General features: G+C 49.8%; 1 protein-coding gene across 2 annotated transcripts in view; it reads right to left on the bottom strand.

Moving 5' to 3' along the window:
- Positions 1-324: 324 nt before the first annotated feature.
- Positions 325-16,633, bottom strand: part of dram2b (DNA-damage regulated autophagy modulator 2b) — a 68,428-nt gene continuing 52,119 nt past the window's right edge. For both annotated transcript variants that reach the window (XM_068007205.1, XM_068007206.1), the window contains 2 exons: positions 6,989-7,081; positions 325-3,987 (listed from right to left, as the gene is read on the bottom strand). In XM_068007205.1, the coding sequence (XP_067863306.1) occupies positions 3,877-3,987; positions 6,989-7,081 (204 nt within the window). In that variant the 3' untranslated portion in view covers positions 325-3,876. The remainder of the gene's footprint in view (positions 3,988-6,988; positions 7,082-16,633) is intronic.

The raw sequence follows: 16,633 nt of genomic DNA, 5'->3' as shown, positions 1-16,633 counted from the left end.
AAGGGCAGCAGGTACATGGGAACAACACCACCTGCACGTTCCCCTCCAAGTCACACACCATCCCGACTTGGAAATATATCGCCGTTCCTTCATTGTCGCTGGGTCAAAATCCTGGAACTCCCTTCCTAACAGCACTGTGGGAGAACCTTCACCACACGGACTGCAGCGGTTCAAGAAGGCGGCTCACCACCACCTTCTCGAGGGCAATTAGGGATGGGCAATAAATGCCGGCCTCGCCAGAGACGCCCACATTTTGAGAACGAATTTAAAAAAAGTTCCTGCCTGTTCAGGGCCATGATTAGATACATGCCTGGACTCAGCTGGTTTCATGTAAAAATGGTTTATTTGTGAATTGAGGCAGTCTCCTTCAGTTAAAAGCACATCCTGGTTACACATCAGCCTGACTGAATAAAAAGCAATTCGACAGAGATCTACCACCCTGGACTCAGAGCAGAGTCTGTCTCACTGTTAAAGAACATACAACTCCCTCAGCCTTGGAGCAATGCAACCATATTCCTGAGCTGGTTATAGAAAGATATTGGACCCGCAATTTGACTGAGGCACTCGACAGTGTCAGCCATGACTCAGTGGGTAGTACACTTGCCTCTGAATCAGGAAGTTGTGGGTTCAAGTCCCACTCTAGAATTGATCCTATAATCCAGGCTGACAGTGTAGTGCTGAGGGAGTGCTGCACTGTCAGATGTGATATTAAACCGAGGCCCCGTCTGCCCTCTCAGGTGGACGGAAAAGATCCCAAGGCAGTTTTCGAAAAAGAGCAGCAGAGTTCTCCTCGATGTCCTAGCCAACACCTAAAACAGATTATCTGGTCATTGCTGTTTGTGGGATCTTGCTGTGCGCAAATTGGCTGCTGCATTTTTTACATTACAACAGTGACTACACCTCAAAAGTACTTAACTGGCTATAAAGCACTTTGGGATGTCCAGAAGTTGGGAAAGGCGCTATATGAATTCAAGTCTGACTTTCTTTCTAGACATAAAGCTAGTTAAACTCCAGTCAGATCCAGGAGCACGATGCTGTGATCACACGAGTGACAGGATGGCATTTACTGTGATTTACAATCACCTGCAGTACTTCAGCACCAATGGGAGCTGCTGGGTTTTCTTCTGGTTAACGGGTTACTGTTTGACATTAACTGTTTAATTACTTTTGTTGCATCCAGTGAGTAATAAATGCTTTGAAACAAGAAAATGCCACTTGGTCTATCAAATCCACGCCTCCCACAGCCCGTGTACACTCTCTCCTATCATGGACTCTACCCACCCATTTAATCTCCTCCCACAGCCCGTGTACACTCTAACCAATCATGGACTCTCCCCGCCCATTGAATCTCCTCCCACAGCCCATGTACACTCTCTCCTATCATGGACTCTCCCCGCCCATTGAATCTCCTCCCACAGCCCGTGTACACTCTAACCAATCATGGACTCTCCCCGCCCATTGAATCTCCTCCCACAGCCCATGTACACTCTCTCCTATCATGGACTCTCCCCGCCCATTGAATCTCCCGAGGGAAAGTTCTGTATACATACTTCCTGTTTTGCAAAAGTGATGAACTGAGACTCCAGAATATTTGCCCAATCCTTTCTCTTTCTCAGCTCATTCACAAGTTGACAGGATGCAGCTCCTATTCTTAGGTGTAAAAGTGATCAATAAGGGTGATGGGGCATAGCTCATGTGGGCATGAGAGATTGAGAGTGTGAGAGAGAGTGAGAGAGAGTGAGAGTGAGAGAGAGTGAGAGATTGAGATAGTGTGAGAGAGATTGAGATAGTGTGAGAATGTATGAGAGATTGAGAGTGTGTGAGTGCATGTGAGAGTGTGAGAATGTGAGATTGTGTGAGAAATTGGGTAAGTGTGAGAATGTGTGCGAGAGATTGAGAGTATGTGAGTACGAGAGTATGTGAGATTGAGAAAGAGCGTGAGAATGTGCGAGATTGAGAGTGTGAGAATGAGTGTGAGAATGTGTAAGATAGATTGAGTGTGTGAGAAAGATGGAGTTTGAGACAGATTGAGAGAGTGAGAATCACAGAAGCACAGAAGGAGGCCATTCGGCCCATCAAGCCTGTGCTGGCTCTTTGTAAGAGCAATCCTGTTAGTCCCATTCCCCCGCAGCCCTGCAGATTTTTTCCCTTCAAATATTTATCCAATTCCTTTTTGAAAGCCACGATTGAATCTGCATCCACCGCCCTTTCAGGCAGTGCATTCCAGATCATAACTACACTCTGCGTAAAAAAGTTTTTCCTCACGTCGCCTTTGGTACTTTCGCCAATCACCTTAAATCTGTGTCCGTCGGTTCTCGACCCTTCCGCCAATGGGAACAGTTTCTCTCTATTTACTTTATCGAAACCAGTCATGTGTGAGAGAAATTGAAAGTGTGTGAGAAAGTGTGAGAGAGATTGAGAGAGCAGGTGTGAGAGAGTGGGTGAAAGAGAGATTGAGAGCGTGTGAGAGTGAGAGAGATTGAGAGAGCGGATATGAGAGTGGGTGTGAGAGAGATTGAGAGTGTGAGAAATTGAGTGCGAGAGCAAGAGAGAGGGTCAAATTGAGAGTGTGAGACAGAAATTGAGAGAGTGAGATCGATAACGTAACAGGATGTGGTGTGTGTGAGAATGAGAGAGATTGATTTCCACATCTTGTTCTGTTTTGTCTCTTTAAGACTATAGCCATGATTTTAATTCCCTTGTGCTCTACTCACCCAATCCTCACTGGCCTCACTCCAGCACAGATTAGATACAGAGTAAAGCTCCCTCTACACTGTCCCATCAAACTGTCCCGGGGCAGGAAAGCATGGGTTAGATACAGAGTAAAGCTCCCTCTACACTGTCCCGTTTCTGTACTCTATCCCTTACCTAAGGACCAGTGTCCCACACTAGCCACTCTTAAGACCTCTCTGAGTGAGACAATCAATTTTGTGTCATGTGAGAAGCAATTTTTTTGTGGGAACATGGGTTGAGACTGAGGCCTAACTTATTTCATAGCAGGAGAGGAGAATTTCATGCCATCGTGGACTGGATTTGAACCCAGATGCCAGGGGTCACTCTCTCACTTAGCAAATTAATTTTAATGACAATAATTAAACTTGGACTATTAGAATATGGGGGCTGACAGTATTTACCCTGGATTCACACAATGAAGGGTTGGACTGTATCGTCATGGTAACTGGCAAGGCCTAAGCTACTGGCCTCAATCCAGCCAATGGTGAAGAGGCTACGTTAGGATGTGCGTAGATAAATTCTGTTCCTCCTTCATCCTGTCAATCCACTGGCCATCAAGCAACCGTCCCACACTCAGAACCACCGGTCGACACACCCGACCTCAGCGTACGAAAGCTGAGGCGAGGCCCTGCTCCAAACCAGTCTCCAGGCAACTAGGCAGATTCTCCCTGTAGGTTGCTGCAAGTGTCTTTCCGTGAAATTACTGACCTGTGCCCACTTAAATTTTTGGAGGGTTTCTTTGTTCTTTCTCTTTAATCCTGGCTGATCAGGGTTGATGAGCCCACTGTGTTTAGTCCAATAATGGTCTCCTCCATTGCAAAGCATTCTGGGCTGCGACCTAGTCACCTGAAGACTGCTGGTCACTGTGGTAAAGGCCTCTCCGAGGTCAGTGTTAGAAACATCAGCAGTCTGATCGTTATTACATTTAGTTCACAATTAAACTGTAAACTATTAATATTCTATAAAATTAGAAGGAAGGATCCATTTGTAGAATAAGTCCACTTGTGACATAAAACGGGTTAAAAAATGACAATGTAAAAGAGCCCAGCCGTTGAGAGGCAGGGGCTGGGCACTTCGGGCTGGTTTGGTGGAAAGCTCATGGTCTTGGAGGTGCTGGCGCTGAGGTCAATTGGGTGCATCAGGTCACAGGCTCCCCGCCAGGAGCGGAGAGTGCTCTCCGCTGTGCGTGTGCCCCTGGAGCCTGTCGTACAGAGTGTCGCTCTGCAAATCCACCTCTGTGTGCAAGGTGATCTTCTGTTCAAGGTGGGAGAGAGAGAGAGACAGAGGATTAGAGGGAGTTTCTGCGGCAAATATCAAATCGTGCAGCCCCAGTGTTTATATTTTAATCCATTCCCAGCCCTGTATCATTGCCTATAGTTATCCCTTTATTCAGACATGTGCTTGTTACAGGACTGACAGTTCAGGGCAGAGTCGAGGGGCATGCTGCACTGTCGGAGGTGCCGCTGTTTGGATGAGATGTTAAACCGAGGTCCTGTCTCCCTGTTCAGGTGGGTGTTAAAGATCCCATTGCACTATTTCAAGAAGAGCAGTGGGGTTCTTCCCAGAGACGAGGGGCCAATCTTCCTCCCTCAACCAACACCACCCAAAAAACAGATTAACAGGTCATTCATAGAATAGAATCATACAGCACAGGAGGCCGCTGTTTGGCCCATCGTGCCTGTGCTGGCTCTTTGAAAGAGCTATCCAATTAGTCCCACTCCCTTGCTCTTTCCCCATAGCCCTGTAATTTTTTCCTTTTTAAGTTTTTATCCAATTCCCTTTTGAAAGTTATTATTGAATCTGCTTCCACCGCCCTTTCAGGCAGTGAATTCCAGATCCTAACTCGCTGCGTAAAAGAATCTGCCGTCTGGTTCTTTTGCCAATTCCCGACCCTCTCACTGGTGGAAACAGTTACTCCCTATCTACTCTATCAAAACTCCTCAGTGCAGGGTGCCGGATGTTATTGGGACTGAACGACTGTATCCTTTGCTCAATAAGTGATTGCCCTTCAGAAAGGAACTCGCTGTAGGGGAATCACTTTGGGAAGTTTTGATCAGTTGCTCTATAAATGTAAAGGAAAGAAAAAGAACTTGCATTTATATAGCACCTTTCACAACCTCAGGACGTCTGAAAGCATTTTACAGCCAATGAACAGTGTAGTCTCTGTTGCAATGTAAGAAATGCACAGCAAGATCCCACAAATAGCAATGAGATAAATGTTTTAGTGATGTTGGTTGAGGGATAAATATTGGCCGGGACACTGGGGAGAACTCCCCTGCTCTTCTTTGAATAGTGCCATGGGATCTTTTACAGCCACCTCAGGGCAAATGGGGTCTCGGTTTAACGTCTCATCCCAAAGGCAGCATCTCCAACATTGTGGCACTCCATCAGTACTGCACTGGGAGTGTCAGCCTGGATTATGGGCTCAAGTCTCTGGAGTGTTTATGTGATCACTCGCAGGCATAGTGTGGGGCTGTGTTCACTGTCGTTTGTTTGCTGGTGAAGCAGTCTCAGGTCAGACCGACACAGACTCTCCGCGAGAACTGGTTGCCAGTGATGAGGCTTTGTGATCGGGTTCACACTTCACACTCGAACCTACAGCAATTTGATTACTGACGGAAAACCAGAGCCCGCCACCTCTTAAAGGTGCAGCACACGACCTAACTGTAACACTTGCTGCCCAAATTCACTGTAACATTAATGGGAGTGAAGTGCAGTGTCTGGGGTAGAACTTGGACCTCATTGGGCCCGATTTACGGGCATAAAACGGGTGCAATGAGGGTTAATTCCGGTGCCAAAGGAAGCTTAAAAGACATCCGACCCGATATTGGGTCGGGCGATTTTTCACGCGTTCCTGGTGGTGAATATGGCAACACAGAACATTCTGGAAATACATAGCAGGTATGTCAGCGTCTATAATAGAGACGACAAGTTAGTGTTTCAGGTGGTTTTGATGAAGGGGGCCCACCTTAAACCATCACTGAGGTTTCTCCGTCACACGCTGATTCACTCACTCTCCAACTCCAGAATATTCTATTTTATTTTTAAAAGATACGAGTCAATCTCGTACGGATTAACACACAGGGAGTCAAGGCCAAGTGTAGTCTTAAGGCCAAGTGGGGTAGGAGGGTGGAGGATAATTCGGCAAGAGTAACTGAGTCTCCATCTTAAAGTCCTACATTCTGCCCTTATTTTTATATATTTATATAGCACCTTTAATGTAGTAAAACGTCCCAAGGCGCTTCACAGGCGTGATCTCAGTCAAACAACTGATACCGAGCCAAAGGAAGAGATATTAGGACAGGTGGCCAAAAGCTTGGTCAAAGAGGTAGGTTTTAAGGAGCATCTTAAAAGGTGGAGAGAGAGGTGGAGAGGTTTAGGGAGGGAATTCCAGAGCTTAGGGCCTAGATGGCTGAAGTCACAGCCTCCAATGGTGGAGCGATGAAAATCAAGAATGCGCAAGAGGCCAGAATTGGAGGAAGAGTGTTCTCGGTGCGTTGTAGGACTGTGTAGGACTGGAGGAGGTTACAGAGATAGGGAGGGGCGAGGCCATGGAATGATTTGAACACAAGTATTTATAATTAAATAGCAAAACTTGTGGCAATTTGGGATGCAGAGTAGAGTTGATTGGAGCACAGGAATCCTGCGCAATACAGGCTGAGCAGCTGGGAGACAGCAAACTGAGGCACTAAAGCACCGCCACTGACAGGAGGGTATAATTACAGTGTGACAAGTTTACATAGGGAGTTCCCATTATAAATGTGAACACGGGAATTTATAATGGAAAAAAGTTGACACAAGTGTGACAACAGAAAGTAGGGCTTTTCAGGCAGGCATAAGATTTTTAACATAGTTTTCAAAAATATATAGGCGGAGAGGGACACTGTGGAACATCCAGTGGTAACGTGCTGTAGGATAGGGAAGATGGAGTGAAATTCCTAGCCGGAATGTGGAGTCCCAAAGAGCAAGTACGGGCCATCTGAAGAATTGTTCCTGGGCTGTGACGGGCCGTAGTGGTTCTGGCCCAGCGCAGAGCAGGACATTTCCCACCGCCCATGTGAGCACTCCCAGGTCCACTCTGATGCTGCCCCCAATAGATGAACCTCTTCCTCACTTATTCTTGAGGCCCACAAATAAGAGTTAATGGCCATATTGGTGAGACCTTCACAGTCTGAGCGGGGTTTCAGGACACAAGTTCCTTTGAGCTCCACCGACGTACACTGCACCAAATTAAACCTCGCTCAGCGGGACTCACCTGAAAATCTCGGATGTAAGTCAGGAAGAAACTGAGAAAGGAGAAGGCGAGGGACCATTCAGAGACCGTACTGACCATGTGCAACGTGTAACCCTGTCAGAAAAACACGAGGCCAACAGTTAGCATCAATACATCTAACCCGGAGAACATCCAGCCTCAGTCCAGACCATGGCATTAAATCCACATGAGCCAGCACAGTCAGGCCTTCAGGGCTGTCATTTTTACTTCACAATTTGGGAATCCCCAGTCACACATTCCTAGTGGGGCCAACAACGTCGCATTTGATGTGCGAATATACAAAAATGGAGGGCAGGAAGTGACCAGCTGGCCCATCAAGCCTGCCCCACACTCCTCGTGGTCGGAGCACCGTGACTGGACACTCCCTCCCCCTCCCCCCTCCCCCTCCGGTATATAATCTCATGGTCAGAGCACCGTGACTGGACACTCCCTCCCCCCTCCCCCTCCCCCTCCGGTATATAATCTCATGGTCAGAGCACCGTGACTGGACACTCTCTCCCCCCTCTCCCTCCAGTATATAATCTCATGGTCAGAGCACCGTGACTGGACACTCCCTCCCCCCTCTCCCTCCAGTATATAATCTCATGGTCAGAGCACCGTGACTGGACACTCCCTCCCCCCTCCCCCTCCCCCTCCGGTATATAATCTCATGGGTCAGAGCACCGTGACTGGACACTCCCTCCCCCTCCCCCTCCGGTATATAATCTCATGGGTCAGAGCACCGTGACTGGACACTCCCTCCCCCTCCCCCTCCGGTATATAATCTCATGGTCAGAGCACAGTGACTGGACACTCCCTCCCCCCTCCCCCTCCCCCTCCCCCTCCCCCTCCGGTATATAATCTCATGGGTCAGAGCACAGTGACTGGACACTCCCTCCCCCCTCCCCCTCCGGTATATAATCTCATGGTCAGAGCACCGTGACTGGACACTCCCTCCTCCCTCCCCCCTCCCGTATATAATCTCATGGTCAGAGCACAGTGACTGGACACTCCCTCTTCCCTCTCCCCTCTCCCCTCCCGTATATAATCTCATGGTCAGAGCACCATGACTGGACACTCCCTCCCCCCTCCCCCCTCCCCCCTCCCCCCTCCGGTATATAATCTCATGGTCAGAGCACCGTGACTGGACACTTATATAGAATCATAGAAGTTACAACATGGAAACAGGCCCTTCGGCCCAACATGTCCATGTCGCCCAGTTTATACCACTAAGCTAGTCCCAGTTGCCTGCACTTGGCCAATATCCCTCTATACCCATCTTCCCCATGTAACTGTCCAAATGCTTTTTAAAAGACAAAATTGTACCCGCCTCTACTACTGCCTCTGGCAGCTCGTTCCAGACACTCACCACCCTTTGAGTGAAAAAATTGCCCCTCTGGACCCTTTTGAATCTCTCCCCTCTCACCTTAAATCTATGTCCCCTCGTTATAGACTCCCCTACCTTTGGGAAAAGATTTTGACTATCGACCTTATCTATGCCCCTCATTATTTTATAGACTTCTATAAGATCACCCCTCAACCTCCTACTCCGCCAGGGAAAAAAGTCCAGTCTGTCTAACCTCTCCCTGTAAGTCAAACCATCAAGTCCCGGTAGCATCCTAGTAAATCTTTTCTGCACTCTTTCTAGTTTAATAATATCCTTTCTATAATAGGGTGACCAGAACTGTACACAGTATTCCAAGTGTGGCCTTACTAATGTCTTGTACAACTTCAACAAGACATCCCAACTCCTGTATTCAATGTTCTGACCAATGAAACCAAGCATGCTGAATGCCTTCTTCACCACCCTATCCACCTGTGACTCCACTTTCAAGGAGCTATGAATCTGTACTCCCAGATCTTTTTGTTCTATAACTCTCCCCAACGCCCTACCATTAACGGAGTAGGTCCTGGCCCGATTCGATCTACCAAAATGCATCACCTCACATTTATCTAAATTGAACTCCATCTGCCATTCATCGGCCCACTGGCCCAATTTATCAAGATCCCGTTGCAATCCTAGATAACCTTCTTCACTGTCCACAATGCCACCAATCTTGGTGTCATCTGCAAACTTACTAACCATGCCTCCTAAATTCTCATCCAAATCATTAATATAAATAACAAATAACAGCGGACCCAGCACCGATCCCTGAGGCACACCGCTGGACACAGGCATCCAGTTGAAAAACAACCCTCTACAACCACCCTCTGTCTTCTGTCGTCAAGCCAATTTTGTATCTAATTGGCTACCTCACCTTGGATCCCGTGAGATTTAACCTTATGTAACAACCTACCATGCGGTACCTTGTCAAAGGCTTTGCTGAAGTCCATGTAGACCACGTCTACTGCACAGCCCTCATCTATCTTCTTGGTTACCCCTTCAAAAAACTCAATCAAATTCGTGAGACATGATTTTCCTCTCACAAAACCATGCTGACTGTTCCTAATTAGTCCCTGCCTCTCCAAATGCCTGTAGATCCTTGTAGATCCTGTCCCTCAGAATACCCTCGAACAACTTACCCACTACAGATGTCAGGCTCACTGGTCTGTAATTCCCAGGCTTTTCCCTGCCGCCCTTCTTAAACAAAGGCACAACATTTGCTACCCTCCAATCTTCAGGCACCTCACCTGTAGCGGTGGATGATTCAAATATCTCTGCTAGGGGACCCGCAATTTCCTCCCTAACCTCCCATAACGTCCTCCCCCCTCCCCCTCCCCCTCCGGTATATAATCTCATGGTCAGAGCATCGTGACTGGACACTCCCTCCCCCTCCCCCTCCCGCTCCCCCTCCGGTATATAATCTCATGGTCAGAGCACAGTGACTGGACACTCCCTCCCCCCTCCCCCTCCGGTATATAATCTCATGGTCAGAGCACAGTGACTGGACACCCCCTCTCCCCTCTCCCCTCCGGTATATAATCTCATGGTCAGAGCACAGTGACTGGACACTCCCTCCCCCTCCCCCCTCCCCCCTCCCCCTCCGGTATATAATCTCATGGTCAGAGCACAGTGACTGGACACTCCCTCCCCCTCCCCCCTCCCCCTCCCCCTCCGGTATATAATCTCATGGTCAGAGCACAGTGACTGGACACTCCCTCCCCCTCCCCCCTCCCCCTCCGGTATATAATCTCATGGTCAGAGCACAGTGACTGGACACCCCCTCTCCCCTCTCCCCTCTCCCCTCCGGTATATAATCTCATGGTCAGAGCACCGTGACTGGACACTCCCTCCCCCTCCCCCCTCCCCCCTCCCCCTCTCCCCTCTCCCCTCTCCCCTCTCCCCTCTCCCCTCTCCCCTCTCCCCTCCGGTATATAATCTCATGGTCAGAGCACAGTGACTGGACACTCCCTCCCCCTCCGGTATATAATCTCATGGTCAGAGCACAGTGACTGGACACCCCCTCTCCCCTCTCCCCTCTCCCCTCCGGTATATAATCTCATGTTCAGAGCACAGTGACTGGACACTCCCTCCCCCTCCCCCCTCTCCCCTCCGGTATATAATCTCATGGTCAGAGCACCGTGACTGGACACTCCCTCCCCCTCCCCCCTCCCCCCTCTCCCCTCCGGTATATAATCTCATGGTCAGAGCACAGTGACTGGACACTCCCTCCCCCTCCCCCCTCCCCCCTCCGGTATATAATCTCATGGTCAGAGCACAGTGACTGGACACCCCCTCTCCCCTCTCCCCTCTCCCCTCTCCCCTCTCCCCTCTCCCCTCCGGTATATAATCTCATGGTCAGAGCACCGTGACTGGACACTCCCTCCCCCTCCCCCTCCGGTATATAATCTCATGGTCAGAGCACCGTGACTGGACACTCCCTCCCCCTCCCCCCTCCCCCCTCCCCCTCCGGTATATAATCTCATGGTCAGAGCACCGTGACTGGACACTCCCTCCCCCTCCCCCCTCCCCCCTCCCCCTCCCCCTCCGGTATATAATCTCATGGTCAGAGCACAGTGACTGGACACCCCCTCTCCCCTCTCCCCTCTCCCCTCCGGTATATAATCTCATGGTCAGAGCACCGTGACTGGACACTCCCTCCCCCTCCCCCCTCCCCCCTCTCCCCTCCGGTATATAATCTCATGGTCAGAGCACAGTGACTGGACACCCCCTCCCCCCTCCCCCCTCCCCCTCCGGTATATAATCTCATGGTCAGAGCACAGTGACTGGACACCCCCTCTCCCCTCTCCCCTCTCCCCTCCGGTATATAATCTCATGGTCAGAGCACCGTGACTGGACACCCCCTCTCCCCTCTCCCCTCTCCCCTCCGGTATATAATCTCATGGTCCGAGCACCGTGACTGGACACTCCCTCCCCCCTCCGGTATATAATCTCATGGTCCGAGCACAGTGACTGGACACCCCCTCTCCCCTCTCCCCTCTCCCCTCCGGTATATAATCTCATGGTCAGAGCACCGTGACTGGACACTCCCTCCCCCTCCCCCCTCCCCCCTCTCCCCTCCGGTATATAATCTCATGGTCAGAGCACAGTGACTGGACACTCCCTCCCCCCTCCCCCCTCCCCCCTCCGGTATATAATCTCATGGTCAGAGCACAGTGACTGGACACTCCCTCCCCCCTCCCCCCTCCCCCCTCCGGTATATAATCTCATGGTCAGAGCACAGTGACTGGACACTCCCTCCCCCCTCCCCCCTCCCCCCTCCCCCCTCCGGTATATAATCTCATGGTCCGAGCACAGTGACTGGACACCCCCTCTCCCCTCTCCCCTCTCCCCTCTCCCCTCTCCCCTCTCCCCTCTCCCCTCCGGTATATAATCTCATGGTCAGAGCACCGTGACTGGACACTCCCTCCCCCTCCCCCCTCCCCCCTCTCCCCTCCGGTATATAATCTCATGGTCAGAGCACAGTGACTGGACACTCCCTCCCCCCTCCCCCCTCCCCCCTCCCCCCTCCCCCCTCCCCCCTCCGGTATATAATCTCATGGTCAGAGCACCGTGACTGGACACTCCCTCCCCCTCCCCCCTCCCCCCTCCCCCCTCCGGTATATAATCTCATGGTCAGAGCACAGTGACTGGACACCCCCTCTCCCCTCTCCCCTCTCCCCTCTCCCCTCCGGTATATAATCTCATGGTCAGAGCACCGTGACTGGACACTCCCTCCCCCTCCCCCCTCCCCCCTCCGGTATATAATCTCCGGGAAGACACAAAAAACCCAGAGGGCCCAAAAGGGAAAAACACACCGGAGAGTTTCTCTCCACCCCCTCAGGCTCCCTCTCTGGTTCCACCGAAGCTCTAATTATCCAGTTCTATAAACTCCACCTCCTCACTGAGACTCTTTGCACTGTCGCCCCTAACCTGTTCTTTCCCAGGATTCAGAAACCATGGAACTCCTTAACCCCCCTCACTCCCCACTTCCTCCTCCGCTTGCTGGGCTTTTGGAAACCCAAGCTTGGCGTCACCTAATCACTACCATTCGATTTATCCCGTCTAATCCGAGCTCGGCGTCTGGCACTAGGTCCCTTTCTCCAGTTTCGATCCCCCGACTCAATGCTCTGAGCGGAATCGTTCCCTGGGAGATCCCAGGCCCCGAGCCTGCCATTTTCCAAACATTCAAATCAACAGTTGGAAAATCATGGCCTGGGGGAGGGTGCGGAATTTCCTGGCGTCTGGAAGACCCTGCCCCTCTCCCAGCAGAGTCTCTGTGAAATAGTTTGAACAGCATTGTGGATTAACACAGTTAAACAATCACCCAGACTCAGCAATTTAGCACAGACTAGGCGTTGGACCTGGCACCTCAGGTATTTCTGTATTTTAGTTGCTGATTAAACTCTAGGGGCCCAGGCAGCAGCTGCTCCCTCTGCCAGAGGTGAGTGATGGGCAGAAACAGTGGACTCCCAGCAAACTCCCAGCCCCTGCCTTTGTGTAAATGGGAGTCTCCCATCTCAGTGGATCCAAGTCATTTGGTCTGGAGGAGAATCAGGAACAAGAGGGCACAATCTTAATATCTGGTCACCTGTCCTAATATCTCCTTATGTGGCTTGATGTCAAATTTTGTTTGATAATCGCTCCTGTGAAGCACCTTGGGACGTTTTACTACGTTAAAGGCGCTATATAAATGCAAGTTGCTGTTGTTGTTGTCGAGCCAGGCCGTTCAGGGGTGATGTCAGGAAGCACTTTTTCACACAAAGGGTAGTGGATATCAGGAAATCTCTCCCTCAAAAGGCTGAGCTTTCAAGACTGAGATCACTAGACTTTTGTTAGGTAAGGGTATCAAGGAATAGAAACATAGAAAATCAGAGCAAGAGTAGGCCATTCGGCCCTTCGGGGCTGCTCCGCCATTCAAAATGATCATGGCTGATCGTCTAACTCAGTACCCTGTTCCCGTTTTCTCCCCATATCTCTTGATCCCTTTAGCATTAAGAAATATATCTATCTCTTTCTTGAATACATCTAATGACTTGGCCTCCACTGCCTTCTGTGGTAGATGTAAGGAATCTTACAACACCAGGTTATAGTCCAACAGTTTTATTTGAAAATCACAAGCTTTCGGAGGCTTTCTCCTTCGTCAGGTAAGTGTTACATAGGAACAGGAGTGGGCCATGCAGCCCCTCCAGCCTATTACATAGCAACATGAGGAAGCCATTCACTCACTCACCTGACGAAGGAGGAAAGCTCCGAAAGCTTGTGATTTTCAAATAAAACTGTTGGACTATAACCTGGTGTTGTAAGATTCCTTACATTTGTCCACCCCAGTCCATCACCGGCATCTCCACTCCTGTGGTAGAGAATTCCACAGGTTCACCACCCTCTGAGTGAAGAAATTTCTCCTCATCTTGGTTCTAAATGGCATACCCCGTATCCTGAGACTGTGACCCCTGGTTCTGGACTCCCCAGCCATCGGGAACATCCTCCCTGCATCTAGTCTGTCTAGTCCTGTCAGAATTTTATATGTTTCGATCAGATCACCTCTCATTCTTCTAAACTCTACTGAATATTGATCAAGGGCGGGTAAAAGAGTTGAGGTACAGATTACCCATGATCTAATTTAATAGTTGGAACAGACTCAAGAGGCTGAATGGCCTCCTCCTGTTCCTGAGCAAGAGGCTCGAGGGCTGAATGGCCTCCTCCTGTTCCTGAGCAAGAGGCTCGAGGGCTGAATGGACTCCTCCTGTTCCTATGTAATGGGCCCGAGGGGCTGCATGGCCTCCACCTGTAAAAACCGACGACTGAACTCTTAAGTGTGTGGGAGAGAGCTGTGCCCTCAGGTGTTAACTATTAGTAAATGTGCCTTAGTTGGCAATGGGTGATTGTATTTCTACTTCAGTTGACCTTTAAACGGTAGACCTGGTTGGCCAGCACCAGGCTGCATTGTATGTCCTTCAGTAGAGGCCCAACCACTGACACATGTCAGGGAACTCAATGCCTCTCCAAAGCTACTCCCATGGCTCTGTACCTGGTCTCCCAGGGTCTGTACCTGGTCTCCCAGGGTCTGTACCTGGTCTCCCAAGATCTGTTCCTGATTTTCCTGGGGTCTTTTCTTGATCTGCTGGGGTCTGATCCTGGTCTCCCAGAATCTGTTCCTGGTTTTCCCAGTTCTTATTTTTTCTGGGCCCAGTTCCTGGTCTCCCGGGATGTTTTCCTGCTTTTCCCAGTTCTGTTCCAGGTTTCCTGGGTTCCTGGTTTTCCAAGATCTGTTCCCCGTTCTCCCGGGCTCTGTCCCTTGTTTCTAGGGCTCTTTTCCCCATTTCCTGAGCTCTGTTCCTGGTTTTCCAGATTCTGTTCCTGGTTAATCTCCATTCTTTTCTACCTTCCCTCCTCTCCTGATGCTGATGACTATTAGGGTAAGTTTTACGAAAGCATTCCCTTGTATGGTTCCTGTTTGGCCCCTGCCTCCGCAGCAGCATTTACCACGAAATCCCGCTTGTGCCCCCGACCTCGATATGTGCTCCTGTGATTGGGGGAGTGAGGGTCCCATGCGGTCGAACTTCTCCATAACATTTACCCTATCCTGGGGAATGACCCGGGGGCTGGTGGCCCTCCAATACTTTGCCCAAGTAGCTGTTCACATTTGTATCCTTAGAGTGACTGTTGGCAGGATACTGAACTGTGGCAACCATCACAGAAAGTCCATTTCTGCCCTCACCTGGCATGGGAACAGGACAGAAGCTGTGTTTATGGAGGGCACATCACCCTTAGATAATGAGGAACATTGGGTGGGAGGCAAATGACCTATCCTTCCAAATTCGTCTTCTTAAACCTGGCACTGGGACGTGCACTCCTACGGGAAGGTTGCATAAACTCAGAGGGAGCTGGGTTTGAGGCTGTACATATAACAGTAAACAGCTGTAAAAACTGCGCTAAATTTCCTCTGAGCTGAGGCTTTACGCACAGTAAGCACTCAGGCTCTACGTCAAGCTGGTCTCCTTAGGACGGTAACTAAGGCTGTGGTCAGCAAGGTGACCACCGAGGAGCACGAGTCTGATACATGGTTTTGTAAGAATAGTCTGAAGCTGAAGTCCTGGTCTATGTACCAGAAATGAGGTTCTAGACTCAGAGTCAAACACTTGCAAATTCATTAAGAGTTACACGAACATCCAAACACACGGCGAAGATCACACGTTAGTCATGGAGCTCAACTTTCTCGATCTCTGGAGAACCTAGAACTTCTTGATAAAGTCTAGTGATAACCAGTGTAAAGTGTATCAAGATCATGTAAAGTAATGTACTAAACACTCCCGGGTTAGGGAGATGGGTTCGTTGGAGGGGAAGCAGCGCTTTATTCTACTTCAACAGCATGTCTCAAACCCAACGTCTGATAGCAGCTCTCCTGAACCAGTGGGAATTTTCCACTCTAACACAAGGCACCTTCTGTCAATTTAGAAGCAACTTGTGCAAATCAGGCTAGTTTTGTGCCTGAAACCAGCAACTGGGTTGATTGATTTTTTTTTGCGAGTCTGACATTCACAGAATCTCATTACTAAGCTTTAGGTTAGAAACTAAACCAGTGAGAAGCCCCTGGGAGCAGAGTTTCCACCTTCCTGACAACAAGTGCACACCTTACTGACCTCAGCCCAAGAACTTAAGTGCAAGTTAGCAAAGATCTTGGAGGCCCTTCACCCAATTTGGACACGATTACTGCTGGAGTGAACTGGCTAATACAACATGGCTTACTGCTTGCTCCTTGACATAGGAATATAGGAACAGGAGGAGGCCATTCAGTCCCTTGAGCCTGTTCGGCCCTTCATTTAGATCATGGCTGATCTGTATCTTAACTCCATCTACCTGCCTTGGTTCTGTAACCCTTAATACCCTTGCCTAACAAAAATCTATCAATCTAAATCCAGCCAGGACAACCCTACTTGTTGGGGCTTTGGGTCGCAGTGTGGGAAGAAGCCCCAGTGATACCTTCACCTTTCTAGATCCTATCAATGAGGCAGACTGCTCAATCATCGACCGCTCCCTTGGTCCTTCCTCACTGATTCTGATCTCCCATTGCTGGACACGGTTAGCTTTTTTTCCCCCAATTTGTTCTTAGGATGTGGGTAATACTGGCAAGGCCGTATTTATCACCCACCCTCCTAGATGGGCACGTTTATTGCTCATCTCTCATTGTCCTGAGAAGATGGTGGGCCTTCTTCTTGAATTGCTGCAGTGATGGTTCTGGTGGTAGGCAGGGCTTTGTAGTGATC

Source organism: Heptranchias perlo, chromosome 27 (genome assembly GCF_035084215.1).
Source record: "Heptranchias perlo isolate sHepPer1 chromosome 27, sHepPer1.hap1, whole genome shotgun sequence".
In the NCBI taxonomy this organism is placed as follows: domain Eukaryota; kingdom Metazoa; phylum Chordata; class Chondrichthyes; order Hexanchiformes; family Hexanchidae; genus Heptranchias; species Heptranchias perlo.
The sequence above is the reverse complement of the archived record's forward strand: the minus strand, read 5'-3'. Positions and strand labels throughout refer to the sequence as shown.